Genomic DNA, 16,418 nt, shown 5'->3' with positions numbered 1-16,418 from the left:
ATTCCTTTGTCTAAAATACAAATGAGAACTGAAAACTCTTAATGCTTGTTTGCAGTCTAAGGTACCTATTTTGGCTAAACTGTTTCTTTTTTGCTTACATCTGTTTCTTGATCATGTTCTAGGTAAGAGATGTCTGTAAAAGTATAACATGTGTATCTATTTTTTCATATGTTCTTCATTTTCATCATTGTTAAAATTAAAGAACATGGAAATTATTGATTCAAATACTCATTTTAGCAAACTATATGACTTTTAAAATCAGAAGGTAACGTGTTTTGTATATAATCTTTCCACATGATAAAAGGCTTGTTGTTTTTACTTTATTGCTTTTAGAAGAAAAACAACAGTGAAGACATTATGTATTTATGCGGACTACAAATCTGATGAAAGCTATACTCCAAGCAAGATCTCAGTCAGAGTAGGAAATAATTTTCACAATCTTCAAGAGATTCGGGTATGTCTTTAAAATTTTTTTAAATATTTTGTCCTGTAATGTTTGCTCTTTAGAAGATGGTCACTTTTGACATTAAACAGATTAAAATGTTAATATATAAAAGGAAAATTGTTAATATTTTACAGAACATATTTTAAATTTTTTATATTTTTAATTTTCTTTTGAATTCTGAATGTCATCTTTATTTCTTTCCCAACATCTTATTATGGAAATTTTCAGACATACAGAAAATCTGAAAGATTTAAATAGAGAACTTCAACATACTTATATCCTAGATTCTACTGTTGTTAGTGTTTTGCTATATTTGCTTTATTATAATCTGTCCATTATCTAATTTTTATGTCCATTTCCAAATAAGCTGCAGATATTTATACACATCACCCCAAATGCTTTAGCATGGTATACGATAACTGGAATTATTAATATTTGCTTAAGGTTTATTTTTTAAGGTAAAATTTATATAAATTTTGCATAAATCTTAAGTATATTATCGGTGAGTTTTGACAAATGCATACATCTGTGTAATCCCAACTCTTGTTAAAATTTAGAACATTTCCATTACCCCAGAAAATTCCCTCATATTCCTTCCCAGTCAATCTCCATCTCTATCCTAGCCTTAGAGGTAACTCTTGTTGTGATTTTGTTTATTCATTCATTCATTCATTCCATAGATCAGTTTTGCCTGTTCTAGAATATCATATAAATGAAATCATACGGGGTATACTTTTATGTAAGACTTCTTTCACTCAGCCTAATTTTTTTGAGATTCATCTATGTTGTTGCATGTATCAGTACTTCATTCTTTTTGCTTCCTGAGTTGTAATCCATTGTTTGAATATATCACAATTTATTTATCCTCTGATAACTTTTTGAAGACAGTAAGACAGTGCTTTTGTGACCTGAATTTTATTAATCCCCAAATATTTACATTTCAGAGATATATTCAATGATTTTGAAATGTATACTTGGAAAGTTCTGGCCCTTAGCATTTTTTCTTTTCAGAAAATCATTGAGCTCAAATAATCATTAAAATCTTTTCAATTAGGTGGTTCTGAGAGATCTGGGAAGGATGTGTGATTTTTGAAAGACTTCCAGTTACTTTGTGGCCTGGACTCTTATTTGACTTAGTGTTTATATTTAGATTCTATCTCTAGAATCTAAATATTTGTATTTCTTCCCTGAGTTAGTGATAAAATGCTTAACAAAAATCACATATACTTTCATTGCTTTCTCATTAAGTGCAGTGCTGTTCTCTTGTGAAATCTGCTTATGTGTGAACAAATAATAAGTAAGGACATTGTCCACAAGTACTTTTTGTTGTTTGTTTTTTTGTCCTTCTTTGAGGTAAGTTCATCACTTCTTGAGAGGATTAGCTGGTTTTCTTCCAGTTATCTTCCTTTACTTTTAAAGAATAATCCTATAAATTTTCTTGAGAACTAATCTGGGTTTGAAAAATTGTCATAAATTAGATAATCTTCTAGTTTAAAAACATTTCTTATTTTGTCTGACAGACTATACTGGTTAATATGTTCTTCCCATGCTTGAATAAATTCATAAATAGATCAGCTCTTAATTTTTATTTAAATTTTTTTTCATTTTTCACTTGTTTCATTCAGAATCTTTTAAATTCTTTTTGTTATCATAATCATATTGGACCATTTGCTAGACCTTCTTTTAGTCGTGTATTTGATACATTTAATTAGTGCTTAGTGCTTAAAGACTTGAGATATTTACTTCTTATACTTTAATTGTTAAACGTTTTATATTTATCATATGATTGGGTCCCTCATATTGAGAAGCTTTTAGGGCGCAGAGTCAGCTTGTTTGGGTTTACAACTAAAGATTTGTCATATACTTCTTCAGACAGGTTGAAATACGTGAAACACTAGAAATAAAAGGTTTTATTCCAAGATATGTGTGGTATATATTTGTAATGTCCACTAGATGTCACCATTGTCCTGTAATTGCTGGTCTCATAAGCTTAGTGATAAGTTCAAGACCTTAAGTAGTCTTAGTTGTACTAGTTTTTTCTAGAGTATATATATTCAAAAATTCTTTAATTCATTTTGGGAACTATACATCTTCATATCTGATCTAGATTTAGATCAGATTTATGTATTAAATATATGTTTGTATTTTGTAAATTGGAGAAACTTTAAATGATATTTGGACCATTGTAGAATACTTTTAATCTAGTCTTTGCTTCTATGATTTAAGTCATGAAACATTGGTCATATAGAATAAGGGCTCTTTTAAATAGTCTCTTAATTTTATTCTAAGTGTAGTGACCACATAGCCTCATGAGACCAGTAATACTAAATATTACCAGGTGATAATGTAAGTTGTTTTCCTGAAAAACTTAATGAACCTACTGCTTTTCTGCCACAGTTCTCACTAAGGAACCATAATTTTTGGATTTTGCTTTAAAATATTAGTGCTACCTTTGCAGCTCATGGTATAAAGAATACTTTTATCTTTACTTATACATCTTTATATGTGATTTACTCTGTGTACCGTTTTTCTTTTTATAAGTTTAAGAAATTAAGAATCTGATAGCACTTTGTTTTTTAAGGAAAGATAAGCAGATCATGATTTTGTTTTCTAACATTATTCTCCTATAACATCTAAATTGTTATTATAGAAAAGTCTTTGCTTTTTCTAACTTATATACTAAGATGAGAGATTAAAATAGTGTGAACTTTTATGAGGTTTTTAGAACCATCATTTTATTAGTTATAGGCCTGATTGACTGAGTGGAAAATCCAACGAAATCTTTTTATATTTTTCCATGGATGCTTGCCCACTGGAGGGTGTAGTATGTACTGGAGTGTTTTAATAGGTTTTCCCTTTTTACTAGAAATTATGGATTTGTTTACTTGAAACACTCTAAAACCTACTTTCTTTATTATTGATTTGAAATAGCAACTGTTACAAAATTATAGTTCAGGGTGAGGAAAGCTAATAGGTTACCCTACTTATTCAAAAATTATTGGTTTTCTATCATATGTTTCCCTTCATCTCAGTTATGAAACGTGATATATCTAGATCTTTGTTACCTCTGTTGAAAAATCTCTACAAAAAGATCAGACCCTTCCTTTACTATTCTAGAATGCATATTTTAACTTTTATACCTGAGGAGGGACTTAAAATTAAAACAGAAATGAAGTTTAGACTTTTCTGCCTAACGGATACAAGATACCAACACTGGGTTTGGCCAATTAGAACATTTTTGGCACCAGAGTTGAATTTATTTACGCTGTTCATTCTACTTTCTTGTTTTCAAAGTTATCTATCCTATGCAAATTGGAAACCAACAACCTAAGAACATTTTATAATATGTTTATAATTTATTGCTTCTACACAAGAGACTATTTCAATATAGAAGTGAGAATTTAGCATTTCAGAGTCTGTGTCATTATCTTTTGAAAATATTTCATCTCCGTTGTGTTATTTTTATGCCAGAAATCATGTTCATGTTGTCCAGGAAGTTATTGTGGAGATGTTTTTGAATAAAGATATAGTTGCTTATTAAATGTTTAAATCATTTGTATTTTAGCATTATGTTTTGGTTTGATATTGTTCTTTTCCTTTGCTCTCAGAAGGGAAAATATGTGTGAAGGAAATTTTTCGTTGTTTAGAATGAGGAACCAAAAGAATACTATATATTAAATGTGCCCATTTTAACATTTTAGAATACATCTCCAGCTAAAATCTGAGAAAACTTAAAGTCCTTTTTAATTTTCTAACTAGTTATTTCTCTTTTAAAAAACTGTTGTAGAAATTTTTCTTCTTAAGTATAAAACCAAAGTCATTTATTAGACATATAGTGACAGCTCTCAAAATTATTTCTATACAGTTTATGAAAAACAACTTGGTAACTTAAGGTTAAGCAGATGTTTTCAGCATATGTGAAAGTTGTCATTTGGTTCATTGTTAGCATTTTGCTTCTAAAATTTGTAGGATAAAATATTGATGGAGCACAAGATTGAGCACTGAAGTGAATATTAAGCCTTGTTTTTGTCTTCAGATAATCAAGCTGTTACCAAGTGATTTTTTTTTTAAAGAGGAGGCTCGAAACAAGTCTTCAATGTTAAGAGAGCTGTAATGATATTTTCCTTTTCTTCCATGTGGGTGAGCATTTTGGCTCTCTACCTTGTGTCTTAAATCAGTAGTGTGGCTATGGGAGTCCATATATGGTACTTTGACAGAAGTGGTTAATAAGTCAGCTCTTCTGTTAAAATAACATTTACTATTATAATTTGCCTTCCATTAATGTGTGTGGTAGAGTAAGGAGATGCAGACAAAGGCTCTGACTCTCTCCATTGATCTTAAAATCTACTTATATTTACTTTCTTATGAGGGGCCTATTTTAAACAACTTGTTATAAAGTAGAATGATTTAGACAGTATCTACAAACATAAATTGGTTTGATAAGACAGTGTGTTTAATTTATTGAACCTTTGGAAAAAATAGTTTTTATTGAATTTAGCCAATTTAAAAGAAAATATTTTTAAAAATTAATTTTTATAACTAACTTTAGGACATCTTTGAAATGAGTGTAGAATGCTTTGGTGAGGTACACGTAATTTTTAGGCTGGAAATGTCTCTTATCCCTCTCTAAGAGTAACATATGCAATTTAAAAGAATATTCATAATTATAAACATTACTTATTTCTAAGATGGAGTTGAGGTATCTATGCATTTGGAGTATATTTTCTCTTGAAACTAAAATACGTTACACAGTAGAGTATCATATATATTTTTAAGAGAGAAAAACATTCTTGTATCTCTTGTTTTTTGTTTGACCATCAACTTAGACTATAGATTTTTTTGACTAGCCTGGCATTCCTATCTAAGACAGATTCATGCTTTGTTCAGTAAATATTTATTTAGGGGCTTCTAAGTGCCAGGCACTGTGTTAGGTACCTGGGATACAGCAGAGATAGGCATGGTTTCTGCCCTTAAGCACTTCGTAGTCTGGTGGAAGAGACAGGCAAATAAGTCAACAATTACAATATAGTCTAGTAAATACATGCAGGGGGTATGGGAACACAGTGGACTATTAGGAATATTAGTTAAAATTTTTTTTCTAAAAGAGGTGGTGGTTCAACTGAATCTGAAGGATAGATGGAAAGCCTACTCAGGTGGAGAATAAAGTGGAGGTGTTCTAAAAGGGGGCACGGTGAACATAAAGGTACGGGAGCATGAGGGCCTGGCATAATGGCAGAACTGCCAGTAATGTAGTGTGCTTGGAAGCTGGGTAGGTGTGAGGAAGCCTCAAGAAAGACTGGAGAAGTGTTTATTCATTCAGCACATTTACTGTGATGGTAATATGGCCTCTGTACATAAGGAATCTACATTCTTGTAGGGAATAAATATATAATTGTTCCATTGAATATACATAGGCGAAAGTCAGATTGTGCTTGCCGTCAGGATTCCAGGGAGTTTAGACTTTAAATGAGGAAACATTGATCAAGTTAAATCTTGGGAATGATGGGGCTGGAGCAGTGTAAAGACCAGGTATGTAGTATCCAGGTGCAAATTATGAGGCTTTAACTAAGGTGATGGCAGTTGGGTTCAAGAGGAAGGGATGTGTTTGAAGTAGAATCAAAAGGACTTGTGACTGATTGCTACCTGGGGTTACTGGGAGTGCGGGCAGGTGGTTCAAGGAGGTAGGAGGGGGCATCTAGATTTCTCCTCATGTCTGGCAACTGGTTGGATGTTGCGATTAATCAGAAATGGAATGCAGAGTTAAGGAACACTGAGGATAGGGATAGAGAGAAAGTTTAAGCTAATGGGATTTATTTTTGCCACTGACTTCTGGTATATTTTCAGATGGAGGGACTTTACAGTGGGTAGTCAAGTATACGGATCTGAACCTGAGGAAAGAAGTCTAGGTTAGAGGTGTAGATTTGGGAATCATCCATGTGTAAGTGGAAGCTCTGGTGTGAGTTTTGATTTCATTCAGGGAGTGTGTATAGTTGGAATGAAGAGTACCAGGGCTGGAACTGTGGAAATGCCAATATTCAAGGATAGAAAAAGATCATCCAATGAAAACAGCTGAGAGGAACTGCCAGAGATGAGGAAAAAAATCAAGAGAATATGATGTCACAGAAGCTGATAATGGTCAGGAATCTAGTTAGATAGGGACTGAAAAGTTTCCTTCCTAAGCCTGTGTGACATGTTATAATAGGCAATTTATTTAATGCAGTTCTGAACTAAGACAGTTCTTGCAAGTAGTTTAATCACTCTTTGGAGTGATAGTTTCTAAATTTATAGATTTGAGACTAATTAAGTTATTTGCTTTCATAGCAAGAATTCCAACTTTTCCTATCATACTATTTGTGCCAAGTAAGAAGATTCTGATGGGTATTCTTGGTTTGTTTCATAATTCTTTGAATTGGAAGGTTTTGTACTGCTGATGCATACTTAAAGGGAACTACGAAATTGATGAGGATCCTTTCAAGAGATTGTGCCGTATGGTTGTTCTTTTCAGGTGTTCTTTCACAGCAGTTATGGAGGAACTGCACTCTTTTTTGTTGTTGTTGTTTTGGGGTTTTTTTTGGCAGAGTGACAGTAGTAACAGCCAAGGGCAAAGAAAACAAACAAACGAACAGAATTAGAAAACCTTTTATTAACCCTATGGCAGGATGTAGTACAATAGAAACAGGTACTTTACTTACAACTGTGAAAATGAGATATGGATCATCAACCCCTGTTATATAAGGAAAGCCTACTTAGCATGACCAGGCAAACAGGCCACGGGTGCGCATCTGGCTGAGAACCTAGCACAGTTTGCCAACAGTAGGCATTTAATAAAATGTTGTCAAATAAATATACCAGTGGTCAGTCCATAGGCTTGTCACTGACCCTTGCTCGTGTAGTTTGCTTCAAAAGGATTATCTGAATAAATCTGATCAATTCCTTCTCTCAGAAATTTTTTTTTAAATTTTAATTGCAATAAAAAAATAACATAAGATTTGCTGTCTTAACATTTTTGAGTGTAGTAGCATTACACGGTCCAGTCCGGTAGCGTTAAGTATATTCATACTGTTGTATAACAGATCCCCAGAACTTTTTCATCTGGCAAAACTGCAAATCTGTGTGCATTAAACAACTCCTCCTCAGTTTCCCTTCCCCCAGCCCCTGGTAACCACCAGTCTGCTTTCTGTCTCTGAGTTTGACTACACTTAGATACCTCATATAAGTGAACTCATGCAGTACTTGTCTTTTTATGACGAGCTTATTTCACTTAGCGCAATGTCTTCAAGGTTCATCCAGGTTATAGCATGTGATAGGATTTCCTTCCTTTTTAAGGCTAAATTATATTCCACTATATGTTTATCCATCCATCTGACAATGGACTCTCGGGTTGCTTCCACCTCTCAACTATTGTGAATAAAGCTGCTATGAACATGGGTGGGCAAATATCTCTTTGAGACCCTGCTCTTAGTTCTTTGGAGTATAAACCCAGAAGTGAGATTGCAGAATCACATGGTAATTCTGTTTTTAATTTTTTACCTCTCTCAGAACTATGACTCACAAGAAACAGGCACGTTAGCAGCAAGACTTGATGCAGAAAGATAGTGTTTTGGAGAGGGTGGGTGAGGTGAAGGGCGTTTGCCAACTGAAGCTTTAAAGTTAGAAGAATATAAAGTATGAGGTATGGGAGGAGGCAGGATGGTGTAGAATGACTATAGAGTGGATGTAAAGACAGAGACAACCAGGGGAAAGAAAAATAGGCTGGAACAAGTGGCTGGTGCCCCAACATGCTTCATTTCCTGACCTTTCTCATACCTGGTTGTTTACTTTCCCCTGGGTTCCCATGGATATATAAACTTTTCGGTAAGCCCCCGCTTCCTGTAGAAACTTTTGAGTGAATTTTTATACTTGGCAACTAAAATGACCCTGAATAGAACAGTAATTGCAACTGAAAGAGCTGCAGCATATCTTGCTGAAAAATACCTGCTGAAAATATTTATCGTAATTTAAAAATACATCGCATTGAGATGAGCCTACTCAAGAACTTTCATTTTTTTCGTCAGCCTCTTATTTTACATGTGGTAAATGAAGAACTAGTAATCTCCAAAACTTAGAGGCAAATAGGTGATTTTTTGATGGGACCAGTGTTGGCATTCAGAAGAGAAGAATGAGCATGTCTATTTTGACTTAGATTGGATTGACCATCATAGAATCATTTTTGAATTATTGTGTTCTCCATTATTTGTGTTTATTGTTACCTTTGCTGTTTATTAAGTACTTTCTACATATATGTCACTGTGCTAGGCAGTCACCACTCACTGTTTCATTTTGTCTCTCCAAAGCTCACGTGGTAATTAGATGTTATTATCATCCCCATATTCAAATCAAGCTGAGGCTTAGAGAGGCGAAATGGATCTTTTGCTGTGTGGCTCACTCTAAACATGAGAATGTTAGAACTGAAAGAAACTTTAGAGGTAATTTAGTTCATCAGAAGCTCAGATGCTGAGCGTACAGGCAGGTAACACAACACCAAGAATCCATGCCTTATCCAAAGGGGGACAGCTGCTATTCAATTGCAGCCTTTCTTGCCACAGGGAATATAGGCGCAGGGTTGCCAGTCTTTTAATTTTTAAAGAGAAATCAGAAATCTGGATTTGAATATGAAATTTCCCCGTTTTAAAAACATGCTAGGCAAACAAGGTATATCCACTGCTGGATGTGGCCACCAGTTAGCAACTTCTAATCAAGTACGATGCCATTATTTACAAATGAGACACCCGGAGGTGAAGCAGGCTGCCCAGCGTCACACAGCAAGGCAGTGCTTTAGCTGGGAATCAACGTTCAGTATGTATTCCTTTCATTTTTTTTCTTTAAAAGAAATCACATTAGATTACAAGTTACCAAAACATTTCTTCAAGTTTTTCAGAAAAATCGAAGTGTGTAGCTGGGGAAATGAGCTAGTTAGTGAGTGATAGGATAGATTAACTATTGATTTTTGAAATGTATTTAAAAATTGTTTACTCCCTTGATCTATCCTGTTGAAAATTGATTGCTACTTGCAATGCTAATGCTGTCGGCATAAATGTTTATAAATATTTGTTTTTCTTTTTTGCTGATTGCTTTTGCTTAATGATTTTATAAAGAGCTTTAAACAGGGTAATTTAGAGAATAAAATTTCTAAGGAAAAAAGAAAAAAATCTCCAAGTTTCAGAATAAAAGAGTGAGAATATTGGGGTAGAAACTCTGGGAATATAAGCCAATAGATACTTTCTTCTGTGGCCCTTTTCCTTCATAATCGAATCAAGAAAAATCATCATATAAGGGTTTGTAGGTTTTTTTGGCAGCGGGGGACCTTTCCTCTTTTATTTGCAATTATAGTTGATGGTAGAAAACAGAAACAGTAGTCCAACTATCTCAGTGCCATTTTCAGAACAAATTGTCTAGTTTGAATTAGCTTAAGAATGATAATTAGCTAATTAAATGGTCTATAGCTAGTCTTGATCTCTGGTGCTTAATTAAGTAGGACAGAGGGACTAGGCAGAGGAGACCCTCAAGGTACTTCTGATAAGAAAAGAAGATCTAGAATCAGACTGAGTGATACCATAACTCTGAGACAGTAGTAGGGAAATTGTTTAGATATTAGCTGTCTAACAATTTTAATTGTCTGAAGTCTTTATCTTGTTTTAAATTAATATGGTGTTTCCTAAGTAGCTGTGTAAATTTACTATTGCTTATTTTTAATAATGAAGATTATAAGTTCTTATTCTGGGTTTTATATAATCTGTACGTTCCCATTCTTTGCCACCAAATGAAGAAAATTATCACATAGTTACAGATACCTCAGATTGAAATATATAATACCAAGAGAATGAGAAGACAAGCCACAGACTGAGAGAAAATATTTGCAAAAGACACTTCTCATAAAGGACTGTTATCCAAAATGTGTAAAGAACTTTTAAAACTCAGTAATAAAACAACCTGATTTTAAAAAGATAGGCTAAAGATCTTAACAGACACCTCACCAAAGAAGATATACAGGTGGCACAGAAGCATATGGAAACATGCTCCATATAATTTGTCATCGGAGAAATGCAAATTAAAAGGAGATACCACTACACATTTTGTTAGAATGGCAAAAATCCAGAACACTTACATTGGCCAGTATTCACGAAGATGTGGAGCGACAGGAACTCTCATTCATTGTTGGTGGGGATGCAAGATAGTGCAGCCACTTTGTAAGACAGTTTGGCGGTTTCTTACAAAACTAAACATACTCTTACCATAGGATCCAGCAGTCATGAACTTTGATATTTACTCAAATGAGTTGAAATTCATATCCGCACAAAATCCTGCACACAGATGTTTATAGCAGTTTTATTCACAATTGCCAAAACTTGGAAGCAACCAAGACGTTCCTCAGTAGGTGAATGGATAAACTGTAGTACATCTAGACAATGACAATGGAATGTTATTCAGCATTAAAAAGAAATGAACTCTCAAGTCATGAAAAGACATGGAGGAACCTTAAATGCATACTCCTAAGTGAAAGAAGCCAATCTTAAAAGGCTGCATACTGTATAATTTCAACTATGTGGCATTCCAGAAGAGGCAAAGCTATGGAGACAGTAAGAAGATTAGGTATTGCCAGGAATTGGGGGTGGTGGGAAGATGAATAGATGGAGCAGAGAGGATTTTTAGAGCAGTGAAAATACTCTGTGTGATACTATCAATATAATGATGTGCATGTCATTGTACATTTGTCTGAATCCATAGAATGTACAGCATCAAGAGTGGACCCTAATGTAAACTTTCGACTTCAGATGATTATGACGTGTCACTGTAGGTTCACCCTTGGTAACAAATGTACCACTCTGGTGGCATATGTTGATAATGGGGAAACTATGCATGAGTGGAGACAGAGGGTATATGTGAAATCTCTCTACATTCCTCTCCATTTTGCTATGAATCAAAAACTGCTTTAAAAAATAAAGTCTTTATTAAAAAAAGAAAAGAAAATATGTATATACTCTCTATCTCCTCACCACTGAGGGTAAGCAGTTTTCTTAGGGTTTAACTGGCACATATAAAATAATGATTATAACAAAGTGACAACTCCTGTTTTCCCTACTTCTTCCCTGAAATAACATACTTGTTAAATAAGCAAATGAGATTTCATAATAATAAGTACCCTGATTTTTTTCTGAGGAAAACATCTCTAATTTTATAATAGAAATCAATAAGATAATTATAAAAGAGACTTATAGCCAGTAATTACTAAAATTCTATTTTAGTATATTAGTATATCTACTTATCTGTATTTAGAAAGCAACTTTGAAAGTACATAGATTCTAAGTCTGTAAAATGTTTAGACTAAATCGTGTTTTTACTCTAATTCTTAAAGAATCCCAGTTAAAATAGTCTTATATTCTTTTACTTACTGTATTTCAGTTTTGTATAAGTTAACTTAAGTTTTCAAATTCGGTAAACTCCTCTGAAGTTGAGGAAAAGGTACTCTGTGAGTATTTAATGGTAGATAGTGCCTTGAGAGTAAATTAAGTTTTTCACGCAGAGTACATCATCCTTTGAGATCCTGTTTTTTATGTTTTACTTAAAATTTAATTAATTAATTAATTTGGCTGCATTGGGTCTTAGCTGTGGCACATGGGATCTTTCGTTGTGGTGTGAGGGCTCTTCGTTGTGGCGTGCGGGCTTCTCTCTAGTTGTGGCGCCCAGGCTCCAGAGTGCGGGCTCAGTAGTTGCGGCACGTGGGCTCTCTAGTTGTGTCGTGCAGGCTCTAGAGCGCGCGGGCTCAGTAGTTGCAGTGTGTGGGCTTAGTTGACCTGCGGCATGTGGGATCTTAGTTCCCCTACCAGGAATTGGACCCAAGTCCCCTGCATTGGAAGGTGGATTCTTAACCACTGGACCACCAGGGAAGCACCTGAGATCCTGTTTTTGCTTTTTTTCTCACTTCACTTAATTGTAGTGAATCTGGCCAATCACTATATGTTGTTTACATGGTGTCTCTTTTGACACTAACTGTACACAATGATAACTGTGGCCTTTGACTTATTCCCTAATTGCACTTTCTTTGAGATTCATGAGAAAAATGAATAGCCCTTTAAAAAAAACAGATTGCATCCGTTTTCATTGTCTACTAAGTATTATACTCATTTTATATATAATTGCTAAACCCTCAAAACTTAATCTGAAAGCTTTCTTTTCCTATGTTTTAGGAATTATAGTAAAGAGGTGTTACACACAAAACTTGTGTAAGAAATGACTGTGATGCCAGTAGTCTCAAAAGCTTATTTTTAGATCTTCAGACTAATCTTCTAAGATTAGAAGCATCTAATCTTAAAAACATCATACATGTTTTTAATTGGGATTTGCTTGAAGACATACATGTTCTTTAGCTATTATAACTATTATACTTCGGCAGCATTATTTTATAAAATTGCTTTTATAGAATTTACCTTTACTATTAATCAATAGGCCTACTTTGAGGCACCTAAGAAATTATGAAATTTGCTGTTGTAATTCTGTTAGGAATATTATTGAGAATGTAGTCTACTATATCACAAAGTGGCCTTTTTGTACATATCCAGAGTAAAGATTTCCTTCAGATCTGAATTCAGGAAAAGCAGTTTGGTTTTTATTTTGCACACACACACACACACACACACACACACACACACACACACAAGTTCCTCTGCTTAAGAGCTTTCAACTTAGGACTTCCCTGTTGGTGCAGTGGTTAAGAATCTGTCTGCCAATGCAGGGCACACATGTTTGATCCCTGGTCTGGAAGATCCCACATGCCGTGGAGCAACTAAGCCCATGCGGCACAACTACTGAGCCTGTGCTCTAGAGCCCATGAGCCACAACTACTGAGCCTGCGTGCCACAATTACTGAAGCCCACACGCCTAGAGCCCATGCTACGCAACGAGAGAAGCCACCACAGTGAGAAGCCCACGCGCTGCAACAAAAAGTAGCCCCCGCTCGCCACAACTAGAGAAAGCCCCCGCGCAGCAACTAAGACCCAATGCAGCCCAAAATTAATTAATTAAATAATTAATTAATTTTTTAAAAAAGAACTTTCAATTTAAGGACTTTGGTAGATATGAAAACTTACCTGTTGTAAGAGGGCAGTGGGTCCGGGGAGAAGTATGTCAGCTCTGTTAGTTACCAATAGGTGGTATTAGCAGTTGCTTCTATAGTTAAAACTTTGCACATGGGATTAAATGGACTTAACGATAGCTCTTTGGAATCTAATCTGTTTCTAAGTAGAAGAGCCTCCGTACTGTCAGAACCAGTAATGATACTCACTTTGCTTTGACTGCCAGGAACTGTGGAGCCAAATTTGTGACCTACTTATAAACAATTCTATGTATATTTCTGTACCCTAATCTTACCCTTCTGCCATTTATTTAAGAATTTTATGCCATATTTCTTATCAGCTGCCACAAATCTTTGATAGCTTCCACTTGCACAGGAACAGTATCTGTCAGTCACCCTCATGCCTAAGTACCTGGCACGTAGGTGCTCAGTTAATATTTGTGCAATTTTTTTTTCTGCAATGGCACTTGTATTTATTTTAAAGATAGTGTAGGGGCATCTGTTTTACCTTTACTTTGCTAAAGAAAAGCGTTCTAGGCAGATTAGTTCTTAAACTGATTCTACCCTGGCAGCTCCACTTTCTGGTGTAAGCATAAGATCTTAGAGAAGATAATGACTAAAGGGAATATAATTTACTTTGGGAGAATCTAGGAGACTTATAACTTGTCTCTTATTCCTGGCCCAATGGTGATAAGCTCAGGTTAAGTATGATAAAGAAGGCACTTTAGGGAGTAAGAACAGACTGATGAATGAAAAGAACTCTCTGCCTGCCTTCACTCTTCAACCATAGTATTTAGGTAGCTGCGTCACATTTAAGATAATAAAAAGATAAAAATCAAGTCAAAATTATTCTCAGCTAGTTTGTAAAATCTGGTTGTTAAACGTTACCTTTTTCCATTTAAAATTTTTATCATTTCTCTGTGGAAGAATAGTGAAAGGCATTGAGAGATGTTCCTGGCTTTAAATTACTTACGTTGAATGAAGAGTTGCCTTATGTTGAGAGAGAATTGTTGAATGCTAATATGGAATTCAAATTTGAAAATTTTCTGTTGACTAAGATCAGGATTATCTGTAGCATGGAATTACCATGACTCACTGAACTCCATTTAACCTGAAGTCGTAGTCATTTGAAACTTGCTGTTATTCCCCCAGAGTCATGTTGTACTTGCCCTTGAACGCATAGTTCTCTAACCTTGGCTTACGGGGCAAAAACCCAGTCTGTTTCGTAAGCTGTAGTCTGGGTTTTAAATATTGTATTTAAAGTGGGACAGAGGATGAGACTTAAGCCAGAGGAAGGAACATGTTTCTAGATTGTCCTTGCCACATGCTGCTTTAATTGTAGGTTTTAGAGTCTGTCAGATCAGGGTTGAAATCTTGGTACTATTATTACTTCTTTATTTTGTAATATAGGGCATTTTCTCTGTCCTTTTGGAGCCTCTGTTTATTTACTTAAAAAAATGAGAATCGCAATCTTGTTTGGGTGGTCGTGAAGATTAAATGAGATAAGCTGTGTAAAAACATCTGCAACATAGCAAATACTTAGTAAGTTTCTCAGTCAATGTAAGTTTATGTCCTTCCATCCTCCTTTTTTCCTTAAGTTTTGTTAATGGTTGCTTGCTTTATCCTTACTCATGCAAGATTGCTGAAGGTTAGAAAGTGCTAGATAAATGTGTCTTATCTTTATTAAGGCATGTGATAGTAAAGGAGAGTAGGTAGGTTATCTTGCATTCAGTTCCTCACTGCCAGATCTAAACATGAAGGATTGCTTTTTAAAAATTTAATGTTGCTACTTGGCATTTCAGTATCAGTTGTCCACACTTGGATAGAGCATACATCCCATGCAGGTTTTCTAGTTGTTGTTGTTGTTGTTTTAAACCTTAATGAAATTTCCATTGGCATTGGATTAAACATACAGATTTAATCCTTTGAAACAACAGCACCAGTGGCATTATTTTGTGACTTCAGTAAGGGAATAGTTTAGCAGTTTTAATCTTTCGGATATGATCCAGTTAATAGCATAAAATCTGTTGGATCACATGTTGGACCATTGTGTCAAAATATTGGATCTTTCTTCACTAAGGTAACAACTCACTAACGTGGATACTTCCTTCGATTTTGTACTCTGTTCTTGAAATTTTTTGTGCTTATGAGATTTATTTTGATGTATTTAAAAAATAAGCAAAGCTGACTTCCTACTGATGACTCTGAATTCTACTTCTCAGTCTTTGTACTTTCTCTGGAGGATGTATTCTTCTGAATTAATATAATATTTATAGTAATACATTTATAGAGTAGGGGGTATAAACAGTCATTTAAAAAAATTATTTATGTACATCTTAACTGCCGCAACTTTTAGCCAAACCAGTATTTTCATAAAGGTTTGTCTATCCTTATTGCACAAATATTTTTACAGACATTTCCACTAAGCAGTGAATGAAGCCCTGAGAGTCACTCTAGCCAGTCTGAAGGCACCCAGAGCAGAGAATTTGAGAGTAGTATTTGAGTTTTGGAAATGCACAGTGTGCTCTTCTTGGTAGGCGTTTGCTTTTAGGGCAGTTTGGCCTAACAGTTGAATGAATTGCTTCTGTTTAAAATTCATAAAGCAAAAATAGAGATAATCACAATACAATTTTTGCTAGAACATATTTTAAATTGACTCACTAGCTCAGATAGTTTAAAAATTACTTTATGAAAAAGTTATTTAAAACTTATTTTAAAAATCCTTCTTTGCAAAAAATTGATACCTTGATACATGGTGTTAAGATAGCTTTTCACTTCTTCGTGGCCCAGAATAATAGACAATACTTTTGGCTTAGAAACCGGGAGTATTGGGTGTGACAGTTTGGATGAGTTTGTGTGTATGAG

General features: G+C 34.6%; 1 protein-coding gene across 4 annotated transcripts in view; it reads left to right on the top strand.

Moving 5' to 3' along the window:
* ANAPC10 (anaphase promoting complex subunit 10) overlaps positions 1-16,418 on the top strand; it is an 81,501-nt gene that overhangs the window by 27,530 nt on the left and 37,553 nt on the right. For all 4 annotated transcript variants that reach the window (XR_007477249.1, XM_049709539.1, XM_049709540.1 and 1 more), the window contains exon 4: positions 334-454. Coding sequence is in view for 3 of the 4 variants with exons in the window: in XM_049709539.1 (XP_049565496.1) it covers positions 334-454 (121 nt within the window). In the remaining variant the exon portion in view is untranslated. The remainder of the gene's footprint in view (positions 1-333; positions 455-16,418) is intronic.

Source organism: Orcinus orca, chromosome 4 (genome assembly GCF_937001465.1).
Source record: "Orcinus orca chromosome 4, mOrcOrc1.1, whole genome shotgun sequence".
Classification (NCBI taxonomy): domain Eukaryota; kingdom Metazoa; phylum Chordata; class Mammalia; order Artiodactyla; family Delphinidae; genus Orcinus; species Orcinus orca.
This window is presented reverse-complemented; position numbering and strand designations above follow the sequence as displayed.